General features: G+C 51.9%; 1 protein-coding gene across 4 annotated transcripts in view; it reads right to left on the reverse strand.

Moving 5' to 3' along the window:
• The window catches only part of DNMBP (dynamin binding protein), a 34045-nt gene extending 17330 nt beyond the window's left edge, over window positions 1–16715 (reverse strand). The window contains exons 1-7 of one of the 4 annotated variants that reach the window (XM_051618612.1): window positions 12662–13554; window positions 12003–12036; window positions 9756–9977; window positions 9472–9637; window positions 7726–7904; window positions 5269–5391; window positions 2655–4589 (exon numbers count right to left, since the gene is read on the reverse strand). In XM_051618612.1, the coding sequence (XP_051474572.1) occupies window positions 2655–4589; window positions 5269–5391; window positions 7726–7870 (2203 nt within the window). In that variant the 5' untranslated portion in view covers window positions 7871–7904; window positions 9472–9637; window positions 9756–9977; window positions 12003–12036; window positions 12662–13554. Of the gene's footprint in view, window positions 1–2654; window positions 4590–5268; window positions 5392–7725; window positions 7905–9471; window positions 9638–9755; window positions 9978–12002; window positions 12037–12661; window positions 13555–16642 lie in introns of those variants that run through there. The other 3 variants (XM_051618611.1, XM_051618613.1, XM_051618614.1) reach the window with 3 other exon arrangements.
• Window positions 16716–17992: the final 1277 nt, after the last annotated feature.

The following is a 17992-nucleotide window of genomic DNA, read 5'->3' on the forward strand; positions in this document are numbered from 1 at the left end:
CACCGCCCAAACCGGCTCCGCAGCTTTGCCAAAGCCTCTCTGCAGACAGCTCAGAGGCAGGGAAAAGGAGAGCACTGGAGCGTGCAGAGGCCCTGCCCCAAGACCAACATCCTCAGGGAAGGGAAACAGACGGTGTGTGAGACTTAGGAAGCCACAGACCAGAGAAGGGATATCAGATCCCCTTCCACAGCCTTCATGCTCCCACTGGCATAGAGGCTAAACAACGTGGTCTGGCAGAGGCTGGGTATTCCTCCACACCTCACAAAGGAAAACCAAGACATTCAAGTTGCCCCTGGCTCAAAACTGATGTCGAGCCCACTCTTTTTCCAGCCCTCACCCACAGGTCCTGGGAAGAGCAGGAGAGAAGCAGCTCCCTGTGTGACACAGCATCACAGAGTGGTGCCTACACAGTGCCAATGCAGCCACAGCTGCCCAGCTCCCTGCCTCGGGGCTGGTCCCTGTGCTGACAGGAACAGGCTTCAAGGGACTATGTAGGTTATGGTGCCAACACAAAGCATACGTTTCCAGAAGGCTATAGAAACATGCACTCCAGAGACTCCTCTTGCTGCAGGGCACAACATATTCCCAGTTTCCCATTCCCATAAGAAACCAAGAGATGACCACAGCACACACTAGAGAGAAAGCAGGAGAATCCATGGATGTCCACCTACATCTCAGGTTCTTACAACATTTTTTAGGTATGCATAGTGAATACCTAGCTGGTACGGATCAAAAATCAAACAAATGGACCTTCCTTCTCCAACTGCAGGAGGGCAAGCACTACTCCTGCCCAGGCCTGGCGATCAGTGAACACTCAAGACATGCCAAAGCAGCAACCTGCAGATTTTAAACATGTTTTAGAAGACCACATTCTTTCTGCTCTTCCTTTGGCTCCCCAAAGGACACACCAAGGGACTGGCTCCCCCAGGATGATGCCAGCCCTACTTTGTTTGCTGATCAATGCTTAGGGAAAGCTTTTCTCCCTCCAGCATGCCACTATGTGCCCCTAACAGTTACAAGGCAGAGGCCATCCCTGAGGCATGGTGCGAACATGTTTTGCTGAACTGATGCAACACCACATTACTGATTTGGCCCACAGCACTTAGAACTGGGCTAGCCAGCATGAGACATGCTCTCTCACCATGCTGAGATGCAGCAGGAGGGATGCAGCAGAGCTTGGGTAGGACACAGCTTTATCATAGGAACAGAGAGGCTAGTTATAAATCCTCAGGTCTCTTGAAGTGGTGAAAAATCCCCCAGGACTACTAAGAGGATAACTTGACAGGTAGGATGTCTCAAGGATAGTGTTAGTTCCTGCCTGAAACCACCACAGCACAGGTTCAGCAGGACTTGTCCACTGTCAGCAGGCACTGAGACAGCCTGGAGACCTTTCCCAACAAGACCTACCCCACCAGAAAATATCCCTTGATTCAGCCTTGATTTTCCTTTTCCTAACTTCAAGTTATTTCATCTAGCCTTAAATCTTCTAAGCCTTATTTTAAGTAGCCCTTGCACACCACTGACGCGGAGGCTGTTTGTCACACTGTTTCCCTGGTGCACCCATCCCTTATTTCCATGTGCTCTGCATCAGGCGTGTTCCTGCAGCAAAGTGCCTGGGCTCCCCAGATCTGATGAAACAGTGGGAGGATGGAGACAATTAAATCAGAGTGAGTAATCCCCAGGCAGGAGCTGGCATTTCACTCCACCTCCTGTGTGCAGTGCCCACGTTTCCAGCATGTCGTGGGTTTTGGTAACAGAACTGCAGTGTCAGAGCTCCTAGGAGAAGCTGGGGAAGGGACTGTGGGAGATGTACATGGTCCTGTCTTTCCACTTTGTCTACTGTAATATCAAGGATAACATAATTAACAGTACTGATCTTTATATGGCATCTTTGGGTTTCAGTGCCCAAATGTGCTGATATAAACAGGGCAAATTTCTCCTGAGTTTTTTTTCTGGGCTGCAAGGACAAAAGCCATCTTTTTGGCAACAGACATGGGGCAATTTAAAGCTCTTTGTTGCTGTCGCTGACAGTGCAGCATCACTTTCCTGTCCTGAAATTCTGGACTCCATGAACGAGAGGAGCACAAGGGCAGGCTTTACTTTTGCTCACTGACTATCCCCACTCCCAGGTCAGGTTCAGCACTCTTCTTTGCATTCCCTCTGATCTGAGTGACAAGTCCCCAAAGGTCTGTAACACTCCCAGAGCAGAAACAGCAGGAAACCCAGTACCCTGACAGGCTGAGGGCAGTCATGCCACAGAGATAACCGAGATCTCAACTGCCAGACCACCAGAAAAGCCACTCTGAAGCTGCTGCTCACTCCTTACAGCTAAGAGGGGATGAGGCAGGGAGGTTGAACCCACAGCATCGGTGTTTTTGCTTGAGAGCAAGGATGCACTTGGAATGGATCAGATGAGGGCTGAAGAAGAGATGTGAGAGCTGGAAGGAAAAGGGCAAGGCTAGCACTAAGGGATGCTTAGAGAATGAAACTATGGTTCTCTGAGGCAAAATCATGATGATCTGTACTGCAACAATGCTTACAAAATGACTAAAACAGGAATTAAAGAATTAAAGACTGGCTCCAGCAGTGCCTGTATGCAGAAGGGGCCAGCTGTCCCCCCAAACCACCCCCACCACATGCTGCTGCAGACTCACCTCTCAGCTCCTGCAGCTCCATGCTGAGGCTCTCGATGTTGGAGTCACAGAAATCAAGGTTTTCCAGGGTCTCTGTTCTCACCAGCTCATCCTGCTGCTCCTCCAGCATCAGGCTTAGCTCAGCACGGGTCTTGCCATAAGCCTCCAGGTCTTGCTCCACCTCTCTGATCCTTGTCAGCAGAATGGAGTGGGAAGAAGCTGTTCCTGCCTGTGTCAAGTCCTCATGTCCCTCCTGTGCCCGCTGCTCCTGGCTGCTGGGCTGAAGCTGTGGGGGGGCCACACTCCTCCGCTGGTTGCTTGTTGGAGGTCGGGGCGCAGGCCGGGAGGGCTTCACTGAGAAGGACAAAGTCCTGCCTTTGGGCACCTGGCCACCCAGAGTGTGCACAGGAGTTGTTGCAAGGCTGCTGGGCCGAGGAGGGGGTGGCCTCAGGGCTTTCCTCCTCTCTGGCTGCCTGGTGTGGGAGGCACATTCAGGAGACCCACGGACAATGTCCTTCTCAGAGCTGTAGTCCAAGATAGAAAAATGTCGGGAAACCTTGTCCTGCTCAGCGCCGGTCGTGGTCAGACTCTTCTCAAACTGTGCCAGCTGCTCTGTCAGTTTGGAGTCAAGGTCCATGCAGCTGTCCCCCTGCACTGCAAGCTGGCAGCAGTCCCCCAAGCTCCCAGCCCATGTGTCCAAGCCCACCTGGGCACCTCCCAAACCAGAGGAACAAGGTTTGGATTTCTCCTGTTGACCATCCATCCAGTTGTCCAGGTCCTGGAAGCTGCTATGGCTCTCCTGGGGCTCAGAGGCTGCCCAGTTGTTAGGAGAAGAAACTGCGTGGCTCCTGCAAGGACCTGGGAGGGAGTGGGGAGCCTCAGGGGGCACACTGGGACTCTCTCCATCAGGCTCAGGCAGGGTTTGAGTTTCTGAGTTTCCCCAGGAGGCTGAAATGGTTCCCCCAGGCTCCAGCTCACCTGCTTGGCCGGGCCTGTTGCCCTCCTGGGAAGGCAGTTGAGCATCAGGGAGAAGACCATTGACTGTCTTGGTGCAGTCAATAGGGAGGGAGTTTGATGTGCCTTTGGGATGTGGCCCTTGATGTCCAGCGCCAGGAAAGGCCTGATGCTGTTTCAAATCCGTGCCAAGATGACCCTCTGTACTCCCCATCGTGTGAGATGAAATGGTGTCAGGCTCAGGGTGTGCATCCTCCTTTTTTCTGCCATCTTTCCCTGGCAAAGGAAGAGCTTCAGAGCAGGTGCTTTCCAGGTCTTGATGGATGGTGACTCCACAGCTCCCTCCACCTTGGGGATCCCCAGCACTTGCCTTTCCCTTGCAAGGCTCAGATGTTTCCAACCTCACAAATCTGTGTGGAAAGATGCCGCGGTTTCCCCTCAGCTCCCCCTCCAGCCAACCATCTTCCAGAACGCTTATGATCCGAATCCTGTCACCCACATCAAAATCCAGTTCCTTGGACTCCAGGGCTTGGAACTGATAAAGGGCAACACCATAAGTGCTCCCTGGCTCCTCCTCCTCCTTAGGGGATATCTCTACTGTCCCATTGGTGTCACATGTCCCTATGGGCTCTGGATCCACTGTAGTTCCTGGTGCTCGCAGAGGAGTAAGCAATTCCACAAAACCCTCTGGGAAGATGCCTCTGCAGCCTCTGAGCTCACCTTCAAACCAGCCAGGCTCTGGGACACCAACAATGTTTATCACATCCCCTTCCCTGAAGTCCAGTTCCTCCTCCAGCTGAGCAGACAGGTCCATCAGGGCCCGGGCTTGGCCCAGTGAGTAGGCAGGCACCTCCAGGAGAGTACTCTGGGACAGCTGACGGCTCTGAACTGAAAGGAACAGCTCCCGCACACATGATGAAGGGAAAAAGCCCTTGGAACCCCAGCTGCTTCGGCCCTGGAGCCAGCTGGAGGCCAGGGACCCCCCCAGGATCACGAGGTCTCCTGCAGGGAATAAGACATACACCAGTTCAAAACTGCCCTCATGATTGCTTCTCACCTCTTATTCCTGCCTCCCCGTGTCCATCTGGCTGTGGGTAGAGTCTGGTACTCTGTACTGAGTGCAGTGTCTGCTGGGGATACACAGGAGCACAGAGTGGAGGTAAGACATGAAGCATCAGCAGCCTCTTACACACGTCTTAAGATATCTTTGAGCAACCTGGTCTAGTAGGTGTTCCTGCCCATGGCAGGGGTGTTGTAAATAAATGATCTTTAAGGTCCTTCCAACCCAAACCATTCTATGATTCTATGAAGATACACAGTTTGGCCATATGACTTTCTAACTGCTAAGCCATAAAGCTGTGCCAAAGCTTTGATTTCTCTCCCAAATCCAAGGCTAAGATTTGGGGACTGGAGGGAAGTTAAAAGACAGCTGTAAGTCTACTATGATCACATTACTCCAGTATTTGGAGGTTCAAGAGTAACTGTAGATCACAAGAAACTAGTATCAGGGTGGCAGAAGCCCAAAGGTCCATGGTGGATTTGACATGACCCATGTTATGAGGTATTAGGAATTACATCGTGTCTCCTGCTGCTCTAGGCAGGATGCTGTGACTAGGTTCATACTTTTAGAAGGATAGGTGAGGGCTATGAGATGCAAGGAAAGGAAGGGAATGAAGATTACCTCTCTGCAGTGACAAGCTCCCTGGCTCTTGAGATGTGAAGTCACTGGTGCAAACAAACAGTTTTTCTCCCTGCTTCAAAGGGGGAATATCTACAGGTTCCACAAAGCTGCTAGGAAACTGCCCTAAAATGACAAACAGATGTCAACAATGAGTCTTTCCTGTACCACCACCACAATCTCCACCCTCCTTCCAGATACTGGGATCTTTTGCTAAAGGAAAATACCCAGCTGTCCTGGGTGTCTCAACATCATGGTGGAAGAGGAATGAGTTTGGGAGTCAGGAACTCCTGAGGTTTTAAATGTATAAGAGCTAACAGAGAACAAAAAGCTTTGTGCCTTCAGCTCACTCCCAGCAAACAACAGCCTGTGTTCATTTCTTGGACTGTGCTATCAGCATGGAGTTTCTGGGAACAGACACACTAGACTTTCTCTGCTTGCTTCCTAACTCAGAGCCATGATGAGGACTGAGAGATCCAGCAGTGCTGGACCATGAGATCAGTGTCTTCTGACTGGGCACACCCGTCTAGTGCTCCTCACTCTGTAAGGTTTTGCCCCTGCACAGCCTCAGATGTCAGACCTCCATACTTGAGATGGCCAAGTCTGAGAGTCACACACCGTTACAGCTTTGGTGCTGCTGAGGCTCCAGGGACCTTCCCCAGTTTCTCACCTCTGTGCTCCTATTTCACCATGGCACCCACTGCTGGATGCCCAGCTATTCTGTGCAGGCCAGGGCAGCACACACTTGTTGGCCATTGCAAGTTATCACTCAGCTACTAATTTCAGTCCTGGGAGTACTGGACATGGCAGAGCTCACTGCAAAGGCCACTACAAATGTCATTCCCATCTTTATAATTTGTGGCAAGGAGAAGTGATGGAATATGGGTTAAAAGCACTTCCAGCATTTACTCTTGATGACCCAACCCATGTTCTCCAATAAAACTTGGAGACAACATATCTCAGACACCAGAACTTTGCTCTGGGTTTAGGTAGTTTGGCATCTGCTGTCATTAACCTGAGGTGCAAACAGCAGCCCACAGGCCAGTAGTCTCAGTGGCTTCCTTCACAGTTTTAAGCAACTCCACCTCTTCTTCCATGTCTTAATTTCTCACTCTGTACATAGAAAGAACCTAATGCTGTTAAAAAAGAAGTCACGGAGCTACATTAACTATTCCCCACAGAGCACTACTATTGGTAGGCTGCAGCACCTCCAGAGCTTCTATTAAAAAGTGCTTTTTCAATTTCCTACAACTTTAGTTTAGAAAACTGGGCAAAAAACTACAACAGCTGTTCCAAGGGAAAGCAGGAATGCAAGTGGGTTTTGAGTTAAAGGTCATTAAAAACCACTGGATTTTACTTCAGTGTGTTTCTTTATCTTTGAGCTACAACACACATCTGTTTATTATTCCTTAATAGCTTCATCAAGCTTCAACAGGCAGATCAGTTAAGCTGGGAGAAAAAACTGTGGTGAAGTAAATAGTGGTGATTTCTGCGGAAGTAATCTGTGCCCAATGGCTTCAGAACTAGCAGGATCAGGCAGTCACTCATTCAATGCCATTTATCAGCTACGTGGAGCACAGAAGTCCTCCTCTCCACCTTTGCTACGGCCCATCTTTGTTTTAGCCAGGAGACAGCCCGCAGCTGTTAGCACAGCCCAGACTGCTGCTGCAATAGCAGCTCCATCTCCATGGCCAGGGATAAAACTCTGGTCCCATCCTCATGCTGAGGACAGAGTCAGGCTTCTGCTTTGAAGGGGCTGGTTTTTATCTCCCTGAGAGCTCACGCATCCTCTCAACATCAGTCTTAAGATGAGAAAGAGCTGCTTAAAAAGGGACTGTGAGACTCTAAGAGTTTCACTAAGAGCATTTTGCTGCTTCAGAAGTTTCTCACACCCCTCCAAAAGTGTGACAGACTTGGACACTACTTCAGAAACACAAATATCGATGGCAGCTTTTGGAGGAAATGCTTCAAAGCAGAAAGGAGGAAGCTGTGTTGGGGTCAGAGGGCTCAGGAGGACACACAGACTCTGTTGCTGCGTCTCCCACTGACTTGACCTGATGAGGTCACTTGAATGTGGACGCATTTCCACTCTCGGTGCATCTGTTTCCTCTCTCCTCTTCCACTGCCACAGGGGGTCAGTGTATAAACTAGCCAGGAAATGGGCTGAACTACCGCTGAGGACTAGTGGTAGAACTAGTATTCTGAAGCTCTATCTCCTCAATAACCGATTCTCCGCTAATCTCTCTCAAAAAACAACAAACAAGCTACCTGAATAATTGACACAAAGCTGTCAGGAGAGCAGTGGTGGGGAACCCATGTACTCAGTCCCAAGCAAAGTCCCGTGACAGATTTAGTAAAACAAATCTTGTCCTTGGCACTGGCCAAGGGAAAGTGTGCTCACAGGGTGGATGTTTAGCTGGCACATCTATGGATCCAGGTGCAGGCGTTTTCAGCTCTTACCTGTGACACCTTCCTTCTTGCCAAGGAGCCAGAACTCATCCACCACATCCAATACCTCGATGACATCTCCCACAAAGAGGGGCAGCTCCTCAGAGACACTGGGACAGAAATCAAAGACTGCTCGGACCACAGAGCCAGCCTCCATTGTGTGGGGTCTGAAGGCAGATCAGTACCTAAGGCTGAGACACAGTGAGAAGGCCATTAGCAGCCAGAAATCCCCAAAATGATCACATAAACCCTCAGAAATAAAAAAAACCTCCCCAAGCACAAGAAGCAGGAACAGTGTGAAGAGGTCCTGTCCTGAGGTCTCTCAACTTTAGACCTTGCTGAGGCAGGAGCCAGGGGTCTCCAGCAATGCAGCCCCCATGGTCCAGCCTGCCTTGTCCTTTCTTTCTGGATGTGTCTGTGGGGACATGTAATTGTGCTGCAACAGGGCAGAAGCAACAAGAAGATTGGAAGAGAATTCCTGTCAGGAAGGAAGCAAAAGGAGGGGAGGAAGCTCAGTGCTTTCCTGACATGCAGAGCAGGGCCCTGAGTCCACCAGAGCTGGGTGGGCAGATAGCTCCACTCACTTAGTCCTACCATGCATGCTTCAGTGGGATTGGCACGGACATCATAACATTTATTCTCTAGGCCCTTCACCAGCTTCGTTGCCCTCCTCTGTACTCGCTCCAGCACCTCAATATCTCTCTTGAAGTGAGGTGCCCAAAACTGGACGCAATACTCCAGGTGTGGCCTCACCAGTGCTAAGTACAGGGCGACAATCACCTCTCTCCTTCTGCTGGTCACACTATTTCTAATACAAGCCAGGATGCCATTGGCTTTCTTGGCCACCTGGGCACACTGCTGGCTCATATTCAGCATCTTGTCAATTAGAACCCCCAGGTCCTTTTCTGCCAGACAGCTTTCCGGCCTGTAGCATTGCATGGGGTTGTTATGGCCCAAGTGCAGGACCCAGCACTCAGCCTTGTTGAAGCCCGGACCATTAACATTAGCCCAATGATCTAATCTATCCGAGTCTCTCTGTAGAGCCTCCCTATCCTCACACTATCCCTATCCCAACATTCCTATCTAGCTTGGTGTCATCTGGAAACTTACCGATAATACATTCTATGTCCTTATCACGGTCATCAATAAAGATGTTAAACAGAAACATTCCCAACACTGAGCCCTGAGGAGCACCACTTGTGACTGGCCCCAGCTGGATTTGACTCCATTGACCACCACTCTTTGGGCCCGACTGTCCAGCCAGTGCTTGATCCAACAGATCGTATGCTCATCCAGGCCATAAGGAGCCAGGTTTTTTATGAGAGTTCTATGGGGAACCGTGTCAGATGCGTTTTGGAGGTCCAGATAGGCACTGCCAACACCTCTGTGAGGTGCTTTCAGAGCACTGCTGTCTGTGGTGCCAGAACATCAGCATCCTCCCCACAAGCCCTCCCTGACACGGGCTGCTGTCCTCCCACATCACAAGGACAGTCCCTGCTCCATCCGGTCAGACACAACTTCCCTGCAATGGGGCCGAACCTCCTGCTCTCCCAAAGTGTCTCTATGTGGCGCACTGAACAATCACCCTCCAAGCCCTGCCCAGCCAACAATACCTGGCCTGCACTCAACATGTCTTGTCAAAACAGTCCTGCCTAGCTGACAGCAGAAAGAACAGGCTGATGACACACACCATCATCCACAACGAACACATGTGGCCCCCAGGCACCCCACTTCTCCATACGGCTGCACCCTGCCCACCTGAGCCCTGGAAAGTCAGGAAGAGGGAATGCTAACACAGGCTGGAGAAAAACATCCCCATTGACGAGTTGCAGCCAACTTCCAGTGAGAGTGCCAGCAGGGGATCCAGCCAGGGAAAGGCTCTCTGCTGACGGGACTGCTCTGTTTATCCAGTCCGACTCACCTCCTGGGAACAAAGCGGGTTTGTACTCAGCAGGAACAGCTTCCTCAGCAGGTCCCTCCCCACCCCCAGCCATGCTCCCACTGCAGCCAGCACACTGCACCCCAGCCCCAGCCCCCCTCACCTCTGCCATCCTGTCTGTCACTCCTTTTGCTCTCCACTGCCTTCCCCAGTAGCATGTGGGTTCCTTGGGGCACAAGCTGTCCCTTTGTCACCAGCATTGTGCTGGCTGTACAAACAAAGAGCCTAATATACAGCAGCTGACAGTACTTTGCTACCAAAGAGATGAATGGACTAGAGTGAATCAGAAGGACAAAGAGCTGCAGTTCAGGGTAGCAGGAACCAACTGAAACAGAAGGAGTGACAGTATTAAAAACATGACCGTGTGGAGCAGGGAAAAAGATGGAAGAGACATCAATTAAGCTTGGCAATACTAAAGACAAGGAAGGAGTCTCACGCTGTTCAAGGTGGGGTGGCCAGGACATGCTGCTGCATGCCCTGAAGGGAACAGGCGAGCAGCAGCAACACGCACCGCAGCAGCAGCCCCTTGCAGGCACCTGGGACTACCCTCCACCCCAGACAGGCTGGTGACTCCCATGGCACAGGGCACCATTGAGCTCAGGGTCCCAGACATCTCTACCATACTCTGAACATGGAGAATTCACAGCTGTGTCAGACAAAGGGGAAACAAATACCACAGGTGTAATTGATGCCTCAGGGTAGTTTACCCAGGAGCACGTGAGCGTACAGTGAGATTTCTTGCACTTCTGTCAAAGTTGTAATGTAAGAGTGGGCTGAGGAGTGCAAGGACAGCATGTGTGTGGCAGGCCCAAACCCTGGCTTTGCAGCAGCCACCGGGGCTGAAGACACAGCCCTGCCACTGCCTGAGGCTCTGATCTTGCCCAAAAGAACAGCAGTGCTTCTTCCTAGGCTCACCTGCAGCTCTGGGGCCTCATTCATTACAATGAACAGGATTTTCCAATGACACAGAAGACTGAGAGGGGCAGTTTTAATAAAACGTGGGCACTAACATATCCATGTGAAAAGCATTCCTTGAGAGCCAGCTCATGAGGTAAGAAATCAAAACTGCCAAAAAAAGAAACCAAACAAGCTGAGGTTCCCTCAGCAGCACGGCGAAGAGCAAAATCACACCTTGACTCTGCTTCAGTCTAGACAGTATGTCTCTGTATTCAAAAGCAATCTTGTGGCGTTTGCTTGTTCCATAACATGACTTGAACACAAAATATTATGTTTTCCAGGATCTCGGCCCTGTCTTACTCCACAGAGTATTGCCTGCCAATGTTTTCTACAAACCTCTACCTAGAAATGGAAGCCTCCCAACATCGTCCAGACTGGAGCCTGGATTACAGAGTCCAACTCCTCAGGCTTAATGGTGGACACAGGCTTCTCCTAGATCCACCCTAGGTCTGGTGAAAACAAGTATCTAGCAACAGCTCATGCGGAGGCTCCAGCAGGAAGAGCTGACTGCAGGGAGAGCGGGGCTCCGCCTGTGATCCCCAGTGAGTCATCGCTCCTGATAGCCAAGCTCTATCCCCTCTCACCTCAAGGATGGGTGATCCCTGCCTGTCAAAGGGAGGGAAGGCTCCTCCACAACTGAACAAGCACTGGGACTTCACACTGGAGGAAGGTTAGGGCTGAGAGTTGCAGGACTCCTGTCCCCGCCCAGCACCAGACCAGCAGCCAAAGAGTGCCTTGCTGTGGAAGTATGAAGCTGAAGTGCAGCACGAACTCACGCCCAAGTGAGAACACGCTGTCTCTGTCTCACTGCCTGATCCTGCACAAACTAGGTAACATGTTCCTGGCACCCGACTGCAGCCTGCGCGATGCCAAGCTCCGGGCCTGACACAACAACATTGTGCAGCACGGCAGAGAGTGGATTCCCAGAGCGTTAATCACTCCCCCCAACCAGCCTGCATGCAAGCTCAGCACACATTAACATTACCTCCATGGAAGACTGCCTATCCCACTTTGCTTTAGCTCTGGAGCATGTCTGTTCTAGCGTGGGCTGACGAAATGAGGGCCAGAATGAAACCACGGCTATTAACTCTGTTACAATACTGTTTTGAGACGTTCAGCATAGACTTGATCACGCCACGGAGGCCAAGAGAAGGCATTTACACACTGACTCAAACAACTTCTTCTATTCCTCCTCTCTTTTTTGCAGCTGATACCAGGCAGGGTAAGGAGTCTCAAACAATGGACTCAGAGGCACCAAATTATTGTGAGGTATTTTCTCAAAGTTCTATCACATAGATGAAAGGAGACTTACTGAAGATTGTGATATAAATGCCATTTTTACATATTTTTGATCATAAGTGTGAGCAAATGAGTCACTGATTAATTTATGTACCTTAAGAACAGGAGTTTCCTCTTCTCTGTTTTTGCTGAAAGACACAGAAGCAAGAATTTCAAGCACTTAAGAGCCAAGGCAGCAGAACAAAGAGACCCTTTTAGGCTATTCACAGAAAGTATTAATAGCCCCAGTAAAAGGAGAGACCCAAAGGGTCTACAGACAGCTAATCCAGTGGTATACCCAAAGTGCTGATAAGATCATGAGATAAAGAGCAGCTGAGGATGGATGCCACAAAGTTAGCAGAAAGAAAACCAAACTTCACAGGCAGCATCACCACTTGTTTCCCTCTAAATAAAATTTTTTAGCATCTCATGCAAGGGGCAGCACTGTTAAAACCAGCTAGTCAGCAATGCAGCAGTATCTGAGAATGTAACGCACCCCCAAACAGACCAAAAATGCAGTGCAGGCTTCCCCAGACACAAGAAGGACAAGCAGATTCTTGTGCAGTAGATGTCTCAGTCTCTTTAAAACCTTAGAGCCTGCCTAACAGTAGACCATGAAGAAGTCAGATTCTCAGAAATGAACAAAAGCCAAGTTGGTTGCAGAATGAATAAATAAGTTAACAAAAATATTAAGCAAATACTGCCACTTATCTTTTTTTTTTTTTTCTTTTCAAACTGAAGAATGCCATGCATTTCACCTATGCCTTTTCATACCTCTTTTCACACATTGTAGCTTAATGCCTGTTCACTGGAAACACAATCCACTCCCAGAGATGGAGATTCCCCTCGGCCCCATTCAGAGCATTCTCCAGCTGCTGGGTCTGGCTTTGATAGGAGATTTGCTGCAGCTCTCTCTGTACTCTAGGCTGCAGGACTGGTACCTAATATGCAGCAGGAGGAAATGTAAAGAATGCTGCCTAATGTGATTCTCACGTGATTGTGTCAAGCTTACTAACTACATGCTGAGGCATCTTTCCTACTCTTTTCCTCTGTTCCTCCCTGTGGACTCCAAATCTGAACACACCTCCTTCCCACCTCCTTACCCCACGGCATCTGCACAGCTGGCACAGTCCTCATCCATGCTTCAAGAGTAGGACATTGCCTGCACACCCGCCAGCCTTCAAAGCTGCTGCTGCCCACAGTCCCTCCCCCTGCTCAGAGCAGAACATGTTGCTCTGTAAGCTCCCAGAGGTCCTTGCTTGCCTGCACATTCCTGGGTGGGATAAACAATACCCCGTTGAGCCAGGCTGTCTGGGCCCCACTGGAGATAGTGCCAATGCAGGGGCTGTGGCTCCAGCAAACTGCAGAGCTGATGCTATGAATCCCAACAGAACGGACAATACAGCAAGCAGGGCAAAAACCTAACTAATGGTGCAAAGGAGACGAGCTTTCTCCCACCAGGGAAGCGTGAAACGCTGCAGCCTCTTATTGGGAAGTGCTGCTTGCTTTATCAGATTCCAATGAATCCCACTCTGAACTTCACATGGTGGGAAACTTGAGATCTCCCCTCCTGCACTCCATCTCCTAACTCCGTATGGCTTCCAGGAGGAAAGGCATCTCACTTTAAAAAGACATAGCTTCTTTTCCCTTGTCTGTGACCTGACATAAAAAAAAAATAAATTAAAATGAATGCAACATTAAGTTGGATCATCAAGCCATCCAGAACCAGGACCATCAAGAAAAAGGGCTGCTTGAGCAACCTCTGGCCTCCCACCACACGTGTGATACTTTGGGTGTTTGTCCCAGGAGCTCCAACAATGTACTGTGCAAGTCATTCAAACACTACTTTTTCCCTCCAGCTGGGCCCTGGCTGTCACAGTCTTCTCACCTGCTCTGTCGCAGGGCACAGCTGAGAGCAGCCTGGTGGCATTTGCACAGAGTAAGTGTAGCTTGAGGAGGCAGGAAGAGGAGCTTGCACTGGGCCAGATGGCGAGCATGGGAAGGTCATCTGGAAACTAGAGCACAGCATCAATTTTTAATGGAAAGCAGAACACTGTGCCACAACATCTGAGCAAGAAGACTGTGTAGTCTCTGGCATTATGGACCCAAGCACAGAAAGGCCAGAATACAAACTCAGCAGGCATGAGCTTCCCAAATTCTGTACAGAGTGGCTGGATGCACCTTGCAGACGCCACCACTGAGTCCTGTCTTCTCCTACCCCAACACACAGAGTTGTCTCTCTTGCCACTTTTGCAACAGGCTAAAATGATACAACTTTGAATAAGGAACAGACGAAACCCTGAGAGGAGCACCACTTGTGCTGCGTGGTACCCATGGCTGGGCTCCTGGGGGTAGGTAGTATTCAATCACAAAACTAGTCATTACTCCTTGAGTATATATCCAAAACAGGTTGAACTGGGGCTACAAGGACATTCCTCGACACTGGAGCACTTGACTTTGCATCTTGAACAACATTTTTCAAGACAGCTTTTGGACAGAAGCCCATTACAATTCTTGGGTTGCTGGGCAGGAAGTCCAGAAATCTGGAAATTACTCAAGTTTGATTTGGAAGCTCTGCTCTTTGCCTGCCTTTGCTCCTGTTCTGAGCTGCTTGCTATCTCCAAAGAACCTAAATCCCCAGCAGGGACTCCCTTGGTACCTGGTATCATGTGGACCTCTTCCTTTCAGAGCCCCTAGGTGCTACTGAGAAGGAAGGAATGGATTTTATTTCCTAACAGAAAAGTTCTAAAAACAAGACACAGTAAAAGCCGAGTCATTCGGAAGTGGGCTTGAGCAATCCTTAGAACATGATTAGAAAAATACTTTTGCTGGAGGTCAAGGGGAACTTATCAGTTAAGGAAGTGAAGTGCTAAGGTAAGCACAAGTCAGTCTGTCCTGCCCAAGCTCACAACTATTGTCACAAAGACTGTCTGAACAGTCACCCACTGCAGGGACATCTCAACTTCACACAGAACCCTGAGATGTCACACAGCCACACTTCCCATGATGGCTAGCAGACCCAGTGTTTTGCAAGGCTCCAAGTTTCACTCCTTTCCTCTCCTCCCAAGTTAAGTGAGTTAACATTTCTCTAAAATAATTTGCACTAATTTTTAACGTCACTGCTAATCATAAGCAGAGCAGCTGGAGAGAGAATTGAAACCTTTGGCCTTGGCAAAGCAAAGAATTTCAGGAACAGAATAGCAGAAGAAGCCAGCTCAGAGATGTGGGCATTATCAGCACTATTGAGGACCTCGCAAACAAGCAGGAAACATTTAGACACCATGCCCAGCACGACTTGCAGCCAGAGGAGTGAGTCAAGATGAGGGGGATGATGGTGACGTCTTGTAGCACGGTACAGAGGCTGTATTTGGCAAAGCATCTGCAAATTTGCAAATTCTGTATCTACAAACTCAGGCCTTTTGCGGAGGAAAAGACAGAATTGCAATAAAAGCGAAGGAAAGAATGGCAGAGGCAAGGCGAGAGAGAGCCTTTTCAGAAGAAACTCATAGAAACACAAAAATCTTCAAAACAGATGTTGCTTGCAATGTTTATGACACGGCTAGAAGCTTCCTAAGGTACTACAGCAAGGAGAACAAGGTGTGAAAGGACAGACGTTGGGGGAGTACTTTAAACACCAGGGACGGCAGTAGAGATGTTTGAACTCAGAGGCCAAACTCTGTCAAGGATGGGATCAGCTGAGGCACCACTCAGGGTCAGCAAAGGGGTCACACAGGAGCAGCAGCAGCCTCTTAGAAGGTGTTGAGGGTAAGCAAAGCCTCCATGCCCTGGCAAAGCCACTGGAGGAGGCACCTCCCGTTCATCTCTGTTAAAGTACAAGGTGACATTATCAGGCTGGCAGTGACACAGAGGGATTTGCACTTGGCAGAGTGAGAACAGGAGGAAACTCTTGCGAGTTTCTCTTCCCAGGCTGGCACAAGCAGAGTGGATGTCCTCAGAGGAGCAGCTGGAGAAGGCAGTTATGCAGCCTGGAGCTTCTGCTCTATGTGCAGCCACCTGTGCCACCCTTCACCAGTGCCACCACTCCAGGCTCTCAGCACCACACCACTCCAGGCCCTGTTTCTACAGGGTCAGGTGTTCCTCCGAAACAAGCTATCCAGGCAATGCCAGCCCCCACCAGCTGCAAGCCTGCCTGGTGTGTGACCACCCCGGGTTACCACTGGCCGCACAGACACGGCTTAGGAGACCAAAAATCCCAACAGATGCCACGTGGGGACTAGACGCGCGGCTCCCGCAGTACCCCACAGCTGCTCCACACCGCCGAGGTGCCCCCAGTGCTCCCGGGGCGCTGTGGGCTGGAGCCGGTGGGACGCAGTGAAGCACCAGCCGGGCGCGCCGGGCTGCAGTGCCACACGCTGCCGCAGCCCGGCTGCTGGTGCGAGCGGGGAGCAGCCACCCGAGCTAGCAGCACCCCAGCCAGGGGCACCCAGCACCCCGCGCCGGCCACGCTGGCTCGGGGCAGGCCCCGGGGCAGACAGGGCGCCGTGTCCGGCGGGGCTCCGCGGGAGAGAGGGTGCCGGCACAGGATGCGAGGGCAGGCGGGAGGGGGCGGGCAGCGGGCTGAGGCGGGGGCCGCGCCAGAGGCGGAGGCCGGGCCGCGCCGGGGGCCCGGTGCAGGCGCAGGCCGGTCGGCCGCGGGTGCGCGCAAGGACGGGGCGGCCGGCGGGCAGCGGCTCGGCCAGGCGGCGGCGGGCAGGGAACGCCCGGCTCCCCCCGGCCGCTCCAGCAGGTCCCTACCTTCTCCCGGCCCGCTCCGGGCGCCGCGGCCGCTCCGGCCCTGCGGGTCCCGCTCCCGCCTCCACACCCCGCGGAGGCCCAGCCCCGCCCGGCCCGGCCCCCAGCGCCCTCCCGGCCTCGCAGGGCCCCGCCCGGCTCCCCGGCCCGCCCCGCCACCCGGCAGCCTCCGCTTGGCCCGGCCTGTCGGGCCCGGCCTGGTGCCGCTAGGAGGCCGCGGCCAGGACCGGCGGGCCGGGCCGGAGCTGTTCCGCGGGGACTGGCCCGCAGCCTGGCGACCTCGGGACCCGTGGGTGACAAGGGAACATCCCCTTTGGTAGCAGCACTCGGCCTCAGCTTCCGAGACAACCCCCTTGGCAGCACACGGGGACACCCCGGCATGGGACGCGATGCCCTGCGCGGGGTGACGGGCCTGGGGATGCAGCCCCCGCGTTGCCGCCGGGCTGGGGCACAGCAGCTGCGCCCACGCGGGGACACTGACCGCACCCGGGGCCGGCGCGGAGCCGGGCAGGCAGCTGCCTGTGCAAAGCCGCTTCTTCCCAGCGGCGCTGCTGCCGCGTGGACGTGAGCAGCTCCCGGGCTCCCCTTCCCCGCCGTTGCCTTCTCCCGGGAATCTCTCGCTGCCGTGTGGGCTGCAGCTTTGGCAGCAGCTGACAAGTGGGTCTACACTGTCCATCTGGTGCAGTCGCAGTTTTGCGAGTTTTTTGTTCGGAGCTGGCTTTGGCTGCTTAGATACACCATATGATCACGCCAGAGCACCAGGATGGAGAAAAATAAATTGACCCCCCCTGCCATGTGACAGGGAGGGCCAGTCTGAGCATTACACAGGGGTGAGGCAAACCAAGTACACTAGGTCCCTCGCTGGTTTTCTCGACAGGCCAAAGAAAGCCTCTGTGCCCCAAGGGATACCATCTCTCAGCAACACGCAGTAAAGCCCGTTGACTCTCAGCCCCGTTGTTGCTGTTTGGCACTTGTTTGTGCATTTAGCTACACTTCTCCATAGCAACCACCCAGATCACAGCTTGGCTTGCCACCAGCCAGGAGCAGGGTGTGCAGAGCATGTTGCACACACCGCTGTCAGTGGTGTTAGTACGTGCTCAGGCTGGGCACTGACTGCTCTCCTGAGATGAGGTCCCAATGCTGATGCTGTTGGCAGAGGGCCCAAAGCTGCACATGGAGCTGGGTGCTCTCTTCCCTGCAGGTTGCTTGTAAACACTTTGCTGGTGCTGAAGAATGGATGCCAGCCCCTGCCACAGAGTTTTAGATGTTGTCCTCTGAGCCCAAGAGTTCTGCTGTTCTTGCCTGCTGAGACGGGTTTTGAGCTTTTTTTGGTCATTCCGATCCCTCCTGCAA

Source organism: Apus apus, chromosome 4, assembly GCF_020740795.1.
Source record: "Apus apus isolate bApuApu2 chromosome 4, bApuApu2.pri.cur, whole genome shotgun sequence".
NCBI classification, from domain to species: domain Eukaryota; kingdom Metazoa; phylum Chordata; class Aves; order Apodiformes; family Apodidae; genus Apus; species Apus apus.